Genomic DNA, 16,836 nt, shown 5'->3' on the forward strand with positions numbered 1-16,836 from the left:
CGAGGCTGCAGTGGCCGGGAGCAGCCACTGCACTTCAGTCTGGGCGACAGAGTGAGACTCAAAAAATAAAAATAAACAAAAATAATAATAATTTTAAAAATCTCATTCTTTAAAATGAAAACATACCAAGGAGATCCAGCACAGCAGACTGTTAAAACAGCAGTATGAGCACTTGCTTTTTACATTAAAAAAAAAAAGATAATAGATAGCATACATGAAGCTAAATAAAGTAGTGAGCAAGGTAGATGATAAACCAAAAAGAACAGAAAGAACAATGGAGGTTAAGTATGCACATTAAAATAAGTAGGCAGAGGTAACAGAGAAAGCTATATAATTGGGAAAACAGTTGTTCCTCAATATCAAAAAGGGCTAGTTCTAGGACATACTCACATCAATATTGAAGGATGCTGAAGTCCCTTACATAAAATGGCATGGTATTTGCATATAACCTACACATATCCTCCTGTATACTTTAAACTATCTCTACATTACTTATAATGCCTAACACAATGTAAATGGTATGAAAAGTTGCTATACTGCGTTTTTTATTGTTATAGTTTCCCACTCTCCTAAATATTTTCTTTTTTTTTTGAGCCGGAGTCTCACTCTCATCCAGTGGCACATTCACGACCACTGCAGTCGTGACCTGTTGAGCTCAAGCAATCCTTCCACCTCAGCCCCCCAAGTAGCTGGAATCATAGGTGCGTTCCATCACGTCTGGCTAATTTTTTATTTATTATAGAGATCTCGCCAAGTTGCCCAGGCTGGTCTCAAATCCCTGGGTTCAAGCAATTCTCTCACCTCCACCTTCCAAAGTGCTGGGATTATAGGCGTGAGCTACCATGCATAGTCTGAATATCTTAAATCCATGGCTGGTTGAATCCTCAAATGCAGAACCTGTAGATACGGAGAGATGACCATATATAGAAGAAAATTAGGCTGGGCGTGGTGGATCATGCCTGTAACCCCAGCATTTTGGGAGGCTTGCTTGAGACCAGGAGTTCAAGACCAGCATGGGCTGGGCGCAGTGGCTAATGCCGGTAATTCCAGCACTTTGGGAGGCGAAGGTTAGAGGATTGACTGAGCTCAGGGATTTGACACTAGCCTAGGCAACTTGGTAAGACCTCGTCACTACAATAAATCGAAAACTTAGCTAGGCATTGTGGCATGCACCTGTAGTTCCAGCTACTTGGAAGGCTGAGGCAGAAGAAACACCTGAGTCCAGCAGGTTGAGGCTGCAGTGGCAATGAGTGTGCCACTGCACTTCAGCCTGGGCAACAGAGTGAGACTCCAATTCAAAAAGAAAAAAAGCCGGGCTCAGTGGCTCAGCCTATAATCCCAGCACTTTCGGAGGTGGAGACGAGAGGACTGTCTGAGCCCAGAGGTTCAAGACCCACCTGGGCAATTTTGAGACCTCATGTCTACAATAAATCAAAATATTAGCCAGGCATGGTGGTACACACTTGTGGTTTCAGCTACTTGGAAGGCCAAGGAAGAAGAATCGCCTGAGCCAAACAGGTTGAGGGTGCAGTGGCCATGAGCACGCGCCACTGCACTCCAATCTGGATAACAGAGTGAGACTCCTCAAAAAAAAAGAAAGAAAAAATGAAAATTCAAGAAAACTTCGTTATTATAGGAGATGGGAAAAATAGAGACTCAAATCAAACAAGATACTGATATCAACAAGGACATTTTGATGTAATGCATTTTAAATTCTCATGCATTTTAATTGAAATATATTTTAAAGTAATCCAAATGCAGCATATCTTATATTTTCAAGTCAAAATTAAAACACATACTTTTCCAGGAATTCAAATTGCCAAGAGTCAGGTCTATAATTTACCCTTGCTAACTTACCTACATCAACTACACCAATTTAAAAATGACTGGATAACAAAATGGTGAGGGGCATGAAACCAAGAACAACTCTCCACTATAAATCCTACTTAACTAAAAAATAAACTATTTATTCTTTTTTCAAATTTGGTACTTTTCTTCTTCTATGTTGACAGCAAAGTCATTCTATAAATATACTGAGCACCCACCATGGTCAAGCACAATTCTAGGCACTTGGCATGTATCTGTGGAGCAAAGCAGATTAAAAATCTCCTTCTTCAGAAGCTTTAATTTGATGGCCTATATTATCTTATCTTTTGTTTAACAAAAACTTTGGATGTGGGCATAAGAGTGAGGGGAGCATGCAGCACCCTGGGGTGTGAAACTTTTTAGAGCTAAAAGGAGTCTATGTTCTAATTTTACAAATAAGGAAACTGGAAGTCAGAAAAAAGACCCTAGTTTACTTAAGACCAGCATCCAGTAACGTCTAGTAGCACTATATAATATGCCACCCCAATATTCCGAAGTAGCTCAAACTAAAACAATTCAGCTGAATCATAAAAATGTAAAATTATGGCAAATATTTGCTTTGCCCAATAATACAAGAAATTTTTAGAATACTGATGAAGCAAAAGTTTTGTGACTTTTGTTAAATTGCATTGTCTTAGATTTTGAGCAACTTTAAAATGATGATGAAAAAGAAAATACATGTTTTTGCAAATTTTTACATACAATTTGAAGGAAAAAAAAGAATACTTACAGTACTATGAAAAACAACACTGTGTCCCTTCCCTAAACTTTCTATATGAGCTGAGAGGTTAAAGCATATGGCTCGATGTCTTATCGCATCCAGTGTTTGTGCATCGAAGAAATCATGTGGTCGTGCTAAAAGTCAACACAAAAAGGGTAAAGAATGTTTAGAAAAATATCCACAGTTTGCTAAACAACCAAAAAGTCCATTTTTACAAAAAAAATTATTATTAAGAAACACTGAAGCAAGTAACGAACAAGTAGCTATCTGGTATTCGAATGCAAGATATTCTTTGCTTTTAAAACATGGATTATTCTAGCTGAGAAGAAAAAGACGTACAACTGAGTAAATGACAGTTAATTCTGCCCCTTCGTGTGTAAAGTTCTAATCTCAGGCCTCGTGATTCCACATTTCAGCCACTTTATTTTTCATAAAATTATACCTTTCACCTCAACATCTCTTCTCAGCACAAGGTATACAATTACAATACTCTGAGAAACTTCTTCATCTGTGTACCACCCAGGAGCTCAAACTCACCATAGCCAAACATACCAAATAAATTTCATAAACAGCCTATATACTATGTAACTTAAAAACGTCCAAATATGACAAAGCAGTAACTTATTTTGAGGTTTCTGACAAGCATGTTCTTGATTATGAATAACTGTATTAACAATGACCCAAGAAAATTGCAAATGCATCTCTGAATGCCAATCAGTTAACCAAAATTCTAACTCCTAACTCCACCAGTTATCCAGCTGTGGCTGTGTGCAAACTACTTAACCTACATTAGACTGTTCCATTATTTGTAAAATGGAGATACAATAACAGCTATAGATTGTAAATGAAACAAATGCATATGAAAAATGCCTCATAAATCATAAAGCAGCTTATACTAATAAGCTTATGTAACATTTTAAAATAATAAACTTTCTCAGAGTAGGCAATCTTTTAGTGTGATCATAACAAAATTATACACTAAAGATTTAATTTGGTAAGAACATTTTCCAAATTTCAATTTTTATCCATTAAATAGTACCGTAAATTGTGCTATTCTTACTCCTAATAAGATAGTTGCTCAAAATAAAGAAATAGGCCAGGTGCAACAGCTCACGCCTATAATCCCAACACTGTGGGACGATCACCTGAACACTAGTGTTCACGACCAGTCTGGGCAACATAGCAATACATCATCTCTACTACTACTACTACCAATAATAATAATAATGAAATGGGCCAGGCATAATGCCATACACCTGTAGTCCCAGCTACTGGGGAGGCTGAGGCAGAAGAATCACCTGAGCACAGGAGGTCAATACTGCGGTGAGCTGTGATCATGCCACTGTACTCTAGCCTGAGACTCTGACTTAAAAAAAAAAAAGAAGAAGATAAAAAGAGGCCAGGCACGGTGACTCAGCCTGTAATCCCAGCACTGTAGGAAACCAAAGTGAGAGGATTACCTGAGCCTAGGGGTTCAAAACTAGACTGGGCAACTTGGTGAGACCTTGTCTCTACAATAAATCAACAAATAAGCTAGAATGGAAGCACACACCTGTGGTTCCAGCTACTTGGAAGGCTGAAGTAGAAGGATCGCCTAAGCCCAGCAGGTGGAGGCTGTGGTGGCTGTGAGTGTGCCACTGCACTTCAGCCTGGGCAACAGAGTGAGACTCCAACTCAAAAAAAAAAAAAGATAAAAAGGCAAGAGGATTGCCTGAGTCCACGGGTTCGAGATCAGCCTGAGCAACATGGTGAGACCTCGTCTCTACAATAAATCAAAAAATTAGCTGGGCATGGCAGCACATGCCTGTAGTTCTGACTACTTGAAAGGTTGAGGCAGAAGGACCGCCTGAGCCCAGCAGTTTGAGGCTGCAGTGGCCGGAAGTGTGCCACTGCACAGTGAGACTCCAACTCAAAAAAAAAGAAAAAGAAAAAGAAAATTTAATTTTACTAACAGCAAAAGAAATGGCTTGATTTCCTAGTACAGCATATTCTGAATTACATGTATGCTGCTTTACCACACTATGGTTATTCACAGAGTTCTCAGACCATCTACACAAATCTACCATACCACATCTTTTGTGGCCGAAAATTTCCACCAGCTGGCATATTCACTAAAATACCCAAAGACAGTGCTTTTCTCTGGATTTTTTTCTCAAGAGCATATCAGCAAAACAAACCTAGTAATAAACTAGCAGAATCTACAAAACTAAGAATGCAATGACAGTGGGAAATCAGAAAAAAAAAGTATTTGACACTTCGCTGTGTGGACTTTAGGAAAGATGGCTTGTGCCACTGCGCGTTCCCTGGCCGACTAGGACAGGTTTATTTGTATCTATCCTGCTTATTTAAGTAATAAGACCATCGTGGAGGGACGGCGAATCCCCATAAGTAAGGCTGTTGAAAAGCCTACAGCTACAGAGATTCAAGACGTGTGCTCAGTAGTTGGACTTTAATGTGTTTCTTGAGAAAAATAAAATGTACTCTAGAGAATGGAATCGTGATGTCCAATACAGAGGCAGAGTCCGGATCCAGCTCAAACAGGAAGATGGCAGCCTCTGTCTTGTACAGTTTCCGTCACTAAGTCAGTAACGTTGTATGCAGCGGAAATGATACCTAAACTAAAAACAAGGACACAGAAAACAGGAGGTGGTGACCAAAGTCTTCAGTGAGGAGAGGGAAGTAAAAAAAGGGAAAAGAAAGAAGAAATGACCTAGCATGAGCATCAAGCATGTGGTACTGCTGTCAAAGACATCAGTGGAGGCTTCTCATTTGTGGCTGAGAGAAACAGAAGCTCTTTGTGTGCATCATTTAATTGACTGTAAACTCTTGTGCCTCCCATAGTCATCGCTGGCATTGACAGTGAAATAATTATACAACAGAACTTTGCATCTAGCTTTTATGCAGTATAAAAGAATTTTTTTGTCTTTCAGTGCAGAGTTTTTGTGGAAGAATATTTTTAAATGGACAGTGGACTGTACATTAAGTTACTTGAAATCCTGTATTTGTTTGTCCTCTATGTAAATATGTGTGAAATAAATAAATTTAATAAAATTAGAAAAAAAAAAGTATTTGACATTTTGGGGGGAAATGTTTACCTAATGCTGAGAAATAAATTCCCTTATTAGATCTGGGGCTACTGGAAAAAACGTATAGTGCCTCAAGAGTCTCCAAATATATGCTTTTTCCTAAGAAGGATAAGCATTTAGAGAAAATTTTAACTTACCCCTCTAAATCATTTAAATCAATCACTCATTCAAATGTAAATATTAAAATCATCACTTAAATTCACAAGAATGAAAGCAATCCTCAAACTTCAGAGTCTATACATTCAGACTTTAACCACATCATCTCCAATGTTGGGATAAATATCAAGAATACCAAAGTAGGCTGGGCATGGTGGCTCACGCCTATAATCGTAGACCTCTGGGAGGCCAAGGTGAGAGGATTGCTTGAGCCCAAAAGTTCAAGATCAGCCTAGGCAACATGAGGCCTCGTCTCTACAAAAAAATACAAAAATTAGCCATAGTGACATGGTGCCTGTAGTCCCTGCTACTCGGGAGAATAAGGCAGAAGGACTGCCTAAGCCCAAGAGGTCGAGGCTGCAGTGAGTCATGAGTATATCACTATACTCCAGTTTGGGCAGAGTGAGACCCTGACTCAAAAACAAAAACACCCCAAATTATAACAGTAGTCTCCAAAGCAGATGTGTGTTACAATCCATTAGAGTAAGGGAAGAAAACATTATCACTTGTTTAGTTTTTCACCTTGTCTTTTTTCAACATTCCTCCTTGGCAATCAACCATTTTACAAAGTGCATTAGTAATGAAAAATAAGCTAGGAATGGAAGCACACACCTGTGTATACAATGTATAAGTTACTTATGTAAGACTGTGTTTTTAACTGATTAAATATTTAATTTAACAAAAATTTAGAAACCACAAAAATAGAAACTCTGTTTTCCTGTGGTTCAAAATCACCCATACTATGTAATTTTTTTTCCCTTAGATATAATAATGGTGTTGCGGCTATGTAGAAAAATATCTTTATTCTAGGAGATGCATTCACAAGTATTTTGGATTCAAGACCAAATAAAAGTATACATATGTAGGACAATAAAGCAAATGTTGCATACGGGTAAACCTCTAAGTGAAAAGCATTACAAGGGTTCACTGTACTATTCTTTCCACTTTTCTTTGAAGTTGTCAAAAAAACCCTTTAACGATTTTTTTAAATGTTATCAAACAGAAAATTACTCATGCTCCAGTTCTACTACTTACAAGGTATTTTTTTACCTAGTAATGATCTTGAATTACATAAGATATTAGCAAAGTGATCATTTTCGCACACTACTATAGTTTTTTTTTTAGTCAGTCTTGCTCCTGTCACCCAGGCTGGAGTGCAGTGTCATGCTGCTCAGTCACTGCAGCCTCGGCCTGCCAGGCTCAAGCAATCCTCTCGCTTCCGCCTCCCAAAGTGCTGGGATTATAGGCTTGAGCCACTGTGTCCAGCCCTAGATATGTATATTTTTAAAGAAGAATGAATTGCAACAGCTGCAGCCATGCCAATTCAAACCACTGCAATGTCTTAACAGTGGCTCCACGCATCAAAAAGCCTTGAATCCTTTAAAGTTCATAAAGTACTAAATTTAGGGTTCTCACCATTCTACCCAATAAAATAGGTAACAAAAAGGTTTGTTTACTCACATATCACCTCGCTTCCCCAACTTTCCCTACACAGCAAATATCACTAAGTGAATACGTATCACCAAGTATAAAATATGAAATGGTCAGGAAATTTAAATGTGTATCTACTGTGTATCCAATGAGACCAAAATAATGATGCGATTAGGGGAAACAAGCGGGAAAGTTACCCTGGTTTTGAGTATCATAATATATATTTTGTGTGAAACTGCAAGTTATTCAAACACTTAAATAAAACAACCAGGGTGTTATTTCTATTAGTATAAAGGGAGGTTTAAAAACAAAACAAAGAACCATGACCTAAATCCAACAGCCAGCTTTGATGAAAAATAAACATGTTGATTTCAACAAAAAGAAACTTAGAGTTTAGGAAAGCTTATTTTTCATTTGTGGTTTGTTCACTTTGTCCACTATAGCTCTGTAATAATGAAATAGTTTCAGTGTTTTAGAGACTACCTTGACAGACTGGATTAGTGTCTGGAATCTCTTCTACACTAAACAAATCCTAAGAGAAAGCATAAAATGTCAGCCTTTTTTTTTTTTCTTTCTAGTTCACCCCTGCAGTAGGCTCCCTTTCAATGACAACTTCATTCATTCACTTACTCATTCAAATATCTTCATTCAGGAGATAATTAACGGATTGACACAAAGAACCAGGAACTATGCTAGGCTCTGAGGCTTCAAAGTAAATCCCTGTCCCCAATACAAGCCTTATCATCGAATTATTTTATTTTCTATTTTAAACATCAAGAATATATCTCATAATCTGGTCATTAAACACACAGCCATTGTACATACATGTTACAAAAGACTGTAGGTACTGAGATGCACATGACATTCAAATAAATTCCTCTGCTATTCACACACACTACTTTGAAGGAGACAGATTACTTAACTACTACTTGATTTTTTTTAACATTTTCAAATTTTCTAAGATATTTCTAGAAATACCACTGTCACATTTTCAATTTTCTTAATTTAGAACAGAGTCAGAGTAGCCTCCAAAATCTAATTGGTTTGTAATTTGAAGGCCACAAACATATGCCACTGAATTCTCACACTGACAGGCATGTATGCTGTTTATTACTTTTAACAGAAATAGATAAGCAAAATTGAAGTACAGTAAAAACTGGATTTTCATGAAAACCCAAGATATTAAAGATATTTTTAAAAACCATCTAATGTATACAGATTTTTTAAGTGAAACACTTACGTAATGAGCGTCGTCTTTTGTTCTTTAATTTCCTCCTTTTGTTCATTCCAGCTTTAGAAGGAGATTCTTCTTTGGCCTTTGGCTGGCTAGAAACTTTTGAAGAGTTCTGCTGACTGAAGTGTGTGGGCACATGGCGAGCTAGCCCTCCCTGAGAAGCAAAGCTGGCATTGCAACCACCAACAACACACTAAATATAAGAGAAAAAGAATATCAAAGATGCTGTGTAGAAGAATATGAATGAGTGAATATTTTCAGAAGTCAGTAAGTAATGCAACAGAACTAATTCCAGAAAGGAAGCATGGGGACTAGCATAGCACTTTCATTTTATAAATAAAGTTGCCCAAGATAACACACATTAGGCAGTGGCAAAGCGGAAAAGTAAAACAAGTTTCATGGCTCCTCAGTTTACTAGTCTTTCCAATAGATGCAAAACAAAAATAGTGAGATCCCTGTCCCAGAAAAATCTGGTTTTGGCCAGATGTGGTGGCTGATGCCTGTTATCCCAGCACTTTGGGAGGCCGAGGCAAGAAGATCGTCTGAGCCCAGGGGTTCGAGACCAGCCTGGGCAACTTGGCAAGACTTTATCTCTACAATAAATCAAAAAATTAACTGGGTGTGGTGGCACACCTGTAGTTCCAACTACTTGAAAGGTGGAGGTGGAAGATTTGCCTGAGCCCAGCAGGTAGAGGCTGCAGTGGCTGTGTGGTGGGCACTGCACTCCAACTTGGACAACAGAATGAAACTCCAACTCAAAAAAAGAAGGGAGAAAAAATCTGATTTTGAATTAACCACTTCCATAACAGAAACAATAAGTTGTTTTTACAACAAGGAATTACATATCTTAACAATTACTAGGATCCCTGGATTTTAAAAATAGTTTTATCCTATGATATATGATATGATACATCAAAACCTTCAGCAGCCTCCCTAATATTCTATGGTAGAAAAAAAGTTTAAAAGTTACTTTTAAAAGAATTTTCTTATAGATTAAACTATTAGATCTAGTCTCACTCTTGGAGCAGACATGCTCAGTGTTGGTCTTCTTAGACCTCTACACATTTCATTAAATTCTGCCTCTTTTGTTTGAGTTGGAATCTCTATCACCCAGGTTGGACTGCAGTGGCACGCTCACGGCCACCACAGCCTCAAGCTGCTGGGCTCAGGCGATCCCTCTGCCTCAACCTTCCAGGTAGCTGGAACCACAGGCATGCGCCACCATGCCCGGCTAATTTTTGATTTATTGTAGAGACGAAGTCTCACCAAGTTGCCCAGGCTGGTCTCAAACCCCTGAGCTCAGGCACTCCTCTCAACTCGGTCTCCCAAAGTGCTGGGATTATAGGCACGAGCTACCACACCCAGCCTAATACTGCCTCCTTAGCATCCTGTACTTGCAAAATTAAAATAGCAAAAGGGGCCTGGTACAGCAGCTCATGCCTGTAACCCCAGCACTCTGGGAGGCCAAAGTGGAAGGACTATTTGAGGCCAGGAGTTTCAGATCAGCCTAGTTAACATAGTGAGACTCAGTCTCTACTAAAAAGAAAAAAATAAAAAAAAAATAAGAAAGAGCTGGGCACATAGAGGAGTGCCTACAGTTCCAGTTACTTGAAAGGCTTAGGAGGTAGGATAGCTTAAGCCCAGGAGGTCGAGGCTGCAGTAAGTCATGAACACACCACTGCACTACAGCCTGGGCCACACAGCAAGCTTGTCTCTTCCAAAAAAAAAAAAAAGCGGGGGGGGGTAAGATTAACTACCCACGTCACCTGTGCTATTCTGACCATGAATTAAAGAACTTTAGAATTCGTTCGGAGCCGGGCTTGGTGGCTCAGCCTGTAAACCCGTGCTTTGGGAGGCTGAGGTGAGTGGATTGCCTGAGCCCACCGATCGAGACCCACCTGGGCAACTTGGCGAGATCTCATCTCTACAATTAAAAAAAAATCAGTCGGGCATGGTAGCACGTGCCTGTAATTCCAGCTACTCGGAAGGCTGAAATCGATCGCCGGAGCCCAGTGGGTTGAGGCTGCAGGAGCCGGGAGCAGCCACTGCACTCCAGTCTGGGCAACAGAGTGAAACTCCAACTCAAAAAAAAAAAAAATTTGTTCGGACAGGCGCAGTGGCTCATGCCTATAATCCCAGCACTTTGAGAGGCTGAGGGAAGAGAATTGCCTGAGCCCAAGAGTTGAAGACTAGCCTGGGCAATATAGCAAGAAAAAAAAAAATTAGCTGGGCATGGTGGCACATGTCTGTAGTACCAGCTACTTGGAGGGTTGATGTGGAAGGATCACCTAGACCCAGCAGGTCGCTGCTGCAGTAGCCATGATCATGCCACTGCACTCCAGCCTGGGCACCAGGGTAACCCCTCCAAAATGGAGTAATTTTTTGGAGGGTGGGCCCCTTGTAGTAGAGGCTTCCCCTGCTAGGTAAGTGCTCTAGGAAACTATCAGCATCAGTGTACTAGCTAAGCACTGTGGTGTATGGTTGCATTTGGCTTCAGTGAAAAAAAAAAATTTTTTTTTAAGTCTTTCAACACATTTGCCTATTTCATGGTGGGTAATTTACTAGTGCACCTGCCCACAACATGCTGAATGTTCAGCAGTTTTTGACCAAAAACAGCATGACCCCACGCCCCACCATCCCTGTTTACCCAATCTCACCCCAAGCAACTTTCTCTTTTGTTTCTCCAGATGAAAAAAGTCCTCAAAAAACATTTTGTCTTGATAAGTAAAGTGAATCAAATGTAAAGTACTTTGAAGGTGACTGAAGTATAAACAAACAGTTTTAAAGTAAATAGATTCCAGGTGTTTTGGGGTCTTAAGTGGTTCATCTTGTATTAGAGTTTACCTAGATAACACCATTAAAAAAATTTAGACCAGGTACAATGGCCCATGTCTGTAATCCCAGCACTCTGGGAGACGAGGAGAGGAGGATCACTTGAGCCTGGAAGCACCTAGGCAACACAGAGAAACCTCGTCTCTACACAAAATACAAAAATTAGCCAGGCATGGTGGCACGCAACTGTAGTCCCAGCTAATCAGAAGGCTGAGGTGGAAGGATGGCCTGAGCCCAGAGGGTCAAGGCTGCAGTAAGCAGTAACTGTGTTATTGCACTCCGGCCTGGAAGACAGAGTAAGAATCCTACTAAAAAACAAACAAACAAAACTAAAACCAAAAAACCAAACAAACAAAAAAACACAAAACCTACATACCTCTAGACTCTTTCAATCCAGGTACTTCTACCATTTTAAACTTCTAAAACACAACACAACCCTCTATTAGTAAAAACCTTAACTTTCTTCATAAAGTCTCTCTAAATATGCCAAGTAGATAAGAGCTATTTTTCCTTCTGAGGCTGTGCTCACACTTTCTAGATACTTAGCCAAACTCATACTTTCCATATGCTTTGAAAACATGGGAGGATGTTTATGAATATTTATATCCCCAAAGTCATCTTGAAAATCATAAACACTTCTAAAAATATTAGAAGAATAAAAAATCATAAAAGTCTCTTATATAGTATCATTAATAATCATTCTCTTCAATTTGACATACAAGAAACATTTGGGGGATTTTTAATGGCCCTCAGCATTGCTACTAAAAAATCTTTACTGACTCTAGGTGCATACTAAGTTAAAAAAAATGATTCAAGATTTTGGTTCAAATACTTATCTATATCCAGTACTATACAAGATGCTAAAAGTGTAAGGAAGGTTAAGATACAGTTTCTGTACTGAAAGAGCTTCTATGTGTTCAGCAAGACATACATAAAAAGTGGTAACTTCAGGCAGGCACAGTGGCTCAGGCCTGTAAGTCTAAAACTTTGGGAGGCCGAGGCAGGAGGATCGTATGAGGCAAGGCGTTTAAGACCAATCTGGGCGACAAAGCAAGACATCTTCTTTACAAAAAAATCAAAAAAAGTTAGCTAGGTATGGTGATGCACGTCCATAGTCCCAAATACTTATGGGCCTAAGCCCAAGAGTTCGAGGCTGTGGTACGCCATTATTGTGCCACTGCACTCTGGGTAACAGAGTGAGACACTGACTCAAAAATAAACAAAAGCAAAGCAGTAACTTCAAAAGAATGCAGTAAGGGCTAATTAAGGCACAGCATGCTATTGGAAACTCAGAAGAAGAAAGTCAATTAGCCATATCCATTGCTCTGAAATTAATATTCATTTAGTTCTTACAACAACCCTATGAATGATGTGGTCCTCAAATAGCCTGCATCAAGAATGTACAGCTATAGATTCTGACCATAAGAAGTTTAGCATCTAACAGTTATTATATTCTTAGGCTCACATATTTGGAATACCAAGAAAAAAATAACACTTTTTAAAGCCACCATCTCTTCTATGGAGTGCCATATTGCCACATAACTACACTATCCATTACAGGAGCTACTAGTCATATACTGCAACTGAACACTTTTTATTTGGTTGTTTGTTTATCTATTTATGAGTAGGAATCTCACTGTCGGTCAGGCTGAACTGCAATGGCAGCTCACAGCTACCATAGCCTCATCAGCCCACTGGGCTAAGGCAATCCTTCCTCCACAGCCTTCCAAGTGGCTGGTACTATGGGCATGTGCCACCACACCCGGCTACTTTTCCTTGATTTATTATAATAAAGATGAAGTCTTCCAAGTTGCCCCGGCTGATCTCAATCCCCTGGGCTCAGGCAATCCTCTTGCCTCAGTCTCCCAAAGTACTGGGATTACAGGTATGAACCACTGCCCCCAGCTAGATAATGAAACTTTTCATTTAAAATCTGATACTCAATTTAGCTACTAAAAAACTTTTAAGTACATTTGGAACAACTTGGGTATGTGACTCTACTTCAACTGCAAATTTTGCAAAACCAAAATATAGGTAAGTTGCTTAACATCTTAATTGAGAGTGCTATTAGTTATCCTAATGGTTAAGTTTTGTACTACCCAATATATACAAGGGGGACTGGAAAAAAAACAGAATTTATAAAAAATTATATATTTATTCTTACATGTTTAAACTTTAGTCACCTTCAAAGTACTCTCCATTTAATGTACTATACCTACCAGGATGCTTTTTACACTGTCAAAGTCAATTTTTGAACTTTTCAATTTTGATGTCTTTTAGTGCTTCTGCCATTTTTTGTTCCACCTCTTCTACACTGGCAAAATGTTTCCCTTTGAGGATTTTTCTCTTTTTTTTTTCCTGAGTCGGAGTCTCACTCTTTTGCCCAGGCCGGAGGACAGTGGCACACACACAGTCACCAGAGCCTCGACCTGCTGAGCTCAGGCGATCCTTCCACCTCAGCCTTCTAAGTAGTAGCTGGAACTACAGGCGCCCGCTACCATGCCCAGCTTATTCATTTGCTTTATTGTAGAGAGGAGGTCTCACCAAATTGCCCAGGCTGGTCTCGAACCCCTGAGCTCAGGCAATTCTCTTGCCACAGCCTCCCGAAGTGTTGAGATTACAGGCTTGAGCCACTGTACCCGGCTAAGAACTTTTTTCACCCGGGGAAACAAAAAAACAGTCACTCGGTGTGAAAGCGGGTGAATAGGGAAGGCAGGGTACGGGGATTATGCCATTTTCTGGCCAAAAACTGCTGAAACTCAGCATAATGTGGGCAGGTGCATTGTCATGGTGGAAGAACCAGTCACCTGTTTGCTACAACTCAGAAGTTTCTTCTGTAAATCGTGACGTGACCTTCTCAAAACTTCCAGATATAAACTTTGATTATTTCATCCAGAGGAACAAATTCCGAGTGTAGAAGAGGTTCGTCCTCCAAATAATTCTGGTTTTTTTGGGGGGGGGGGGGGGGGGGGGAAGCCTCCCCTTGTATATTCATTAGACACATGTAACTTGTCAGCATCTGAAATATGACTAGTCCGAATTCAGATATGCTCTAAGTATAAAATACACACCACGATTTGGAATGTACATTGTATTCATTTTCTGTATTGATAAAATGTTGAAATAATGTTAGGTTAAATCAAAAATACTATTTAAATTATTTTCACTTGTTTCCTTTTTAATTATTTTATTGTGGTTCTAGAACTTAAAGAAAAAATTTTTTTATTTACTTATTTTGAGTTGGAGTTCCACTCTGACATCCTGGCTGAAATGCAGTGGCACGCTCACAGCCATCACAGCCTTGACCTGCTGGGCTCAGGTGATACTTCTGCCCCAGCCTTCCAAGTAGCTAGAACTACAGGCATGCACCACTACCACATTCAGCTAATTTTTGATTTACCATAGAGACGAGATCTCATCAAGTTGCCCGGGCTAGTCTCGAACACCTGGCTCAGGTCAGGCAATCCTCTCACCTCCACCTCCCAAACTGCGGGGATTACAGGCATGAGCCACCGTGCCCGACAGTACTAGGACAAAATGGCATATGTGGGTCACATATATTTCTATCAGACATAGAATAAGCAAAACAATATTTATTTTACTTACTTTATTATTTTTAAAGTTATCAACCCTTTGCCAATGGGTTCCCAGTTTAACATTGGTTTAGTATTTTAAACAGATTTAGTTTAAATCTGTTTAAAAACTCCACATTTCAAATATTAGAACCACTTCACTACAACTAAGGCAGAGATGACAATAAAAGTTCAGATTCAAGCCCTCTAGTTTAAATTCAGAGGGATTTTATGACTCCAACCAAAAATAATCTGTAAAGTAACCCAATAGGCTCTTGGAGTCATTATGTTCCTTCAAGACAGCAAAGAATAGGTCCTAGTAGCATTTAGATCGAAAAGAGTAAATGTCCCACTCATAAATATATCAGTGATCACTGAATTCAAGCCAGTATATATGGGGTACTGATGAAAAAGAAACAAGTTGATGGACGTTGATTGTTTGAAATGTTCTCTCTCCCAAATTGTGGTCAAGTAGCTATTCTCAAGTTTGAAATATGAAATGAGTGAGGTTTTATATTTTCAAACAGATTTACTCAGATGAAGCGATACTAAAAGTGTCTTGATTAAAGCTTAGATAGTCTCATATTCACAGAAGTGCTAGGAAAGTCTACAAGAGGCTACTGAAACACAGATCCTCAGTTTCACAGCAGATTAGCAGGTAATCTGAGAGACAAAAAAATCTCATATAGGAATGTTAATTTCTTCATTTTGAGAATACACCATAATAATATGATTAAAAACTCTGGATTCCTCCGGGCTCGGTGGCTCAGCCTGTAATCCCACGCCTTTGGGAGGCTGAGGTGAGTGGATTGCCTGAGCCCATGGGTTGGAGACCCGCCTGGGCAACTTGGTGAGACCTCATCTCTACAATAAATCAAAAATTAGCCGGGCGTGGTAGTGTGCACCTGTAGTTCCAGCTACTTAGAAGGCTGAGGCGGAAGGATCACCGGAGCCCAGCAGGTCAAGGCTGCGGTCCGGGAGCGGCCACTGCACTCCAGTCTGGGCAACAGAGTTAGACTCCAATTCAAAAAAAAAAAAACCAAACATTCTGGATTCCATCAGGCAAGAAGACTTATGTCTGTTATCTCAGTACTTTGAGGGGCTGAAGCAACAAAAGGATTGCCTGAACTCAGGTTGTCTGGGCAACATGCCAAGACCTCATCTCTATGATAAACCAAAAAAAAAAAAAAAATTAGCCAGCTGTGGTGGCGTGTGCCTATAGTCCCAGATATTTGGAAAGCTGAGGTAGAAGGGTTGCCTAAGCCCAGCAGGTTAAGGCTGTAGTAGCTGAGATCATGCCACTGCACTGAAGTCTGGGGAAAAGAGTGAGACTCAAATCAAAATGATAAGATGAAATAAGATAAGGTAAATAAAATAAGAGTCCCAGATTCACGCTGTCTCTAAATTATGAAATTTGTTACTAACTGGCCATGACCCTAAAAAAATATTTAGTCTCTTATCTCAGTTTCCTTATCTATAAAGTGAGGGTAGCAATAATAATGAACTCAAATAATTGTAAGAAATAGAGTAGTTAAAACATGTAATAAAATATGCATGCATTGTGCAAACAATGGAGACGCATCATTCAAGCCATGACTGTCATGGTTATTTCTGATCCTTACTTTACCTTGTGAATCACACAATACCATAACAGTCAACATGAGAAACATTTTGCAACCAATTGCTTTAACTTTTTTTTTTTTTTTGAGTTGGAGTCTCACTCTGTCGCTCAGACTGGAGTGCAGTGGCCGCTCCCGGCCACCGCAGCCTCGACCTGCTGGGCTCCGGCGATCCTTCCGCCTCAGCCTTCCAAGTAGCCAGAATTACAGGCATGCACTACCACGCCCAGTTGATTTTTTTTTTTTTTTATTTATTGTAGAGATGAGGTCTCGCTGCCCAGGTGGGTCTCGAACCTGTGGGCTCAGTCAATCCACTCAC

General features: G+C 39.6%; 1 protein-coding gene and 1 pseudogene across 3 annotated transcripts in view; one reads left to right on the plus strand and one right to left on the minus strand.

The window, feature by feature from the left end:
- The window catches only part of AEBP2 (AE binding protein 2), an 81,064-nt gene that overhangs the window by 17,950 nt on the left and 46,278 nt on the right, over positions 1–16,836 (minus strand). For both annotated transcript variants that reach the window (XM_021710154.1, XM_021710153.1), the window contains exons 4-5: positions 8,501–8,687; positions 2,597–2,721 (exon numbers count right to left, since the gene is read on the minus strand). In XM_021710154.1, coding sequence (XP_021565829.1) covers positions 2,597–2,721; positions 8,501–8,687 — 312 coding nt within the window. The remainder of the gene's footprint in view (positions 1–2,596; positions 2,722–8,500; positions 8,688–16,836) is intronic.
- On the plus strand, positions 4,867–5,576 carry LOC103255510 (annotated as a pseudogene). The gene has a single exon (XR_002481688.1). The product of XR_002481688.1 is annotated as a signal recognition particle 19 kDa protein pseudogene (transcript).

This window comes from Carlito syrichta, unplaced genomic scaffold, assembly GCF_000164805.1.
Source record: "Carlito syrichta isolate Samal-C Ts95f unplaced genomic scaffold, Tarsius_syrichta-2.0.1 Scaffold288191, whole genome shotgun sequence".
Lineage (NCBI taxonomy): Eukaryota > Metazoa > Chordata > Mammalia > Primates > Tarsiidae > Carlito > Carlito syrichta.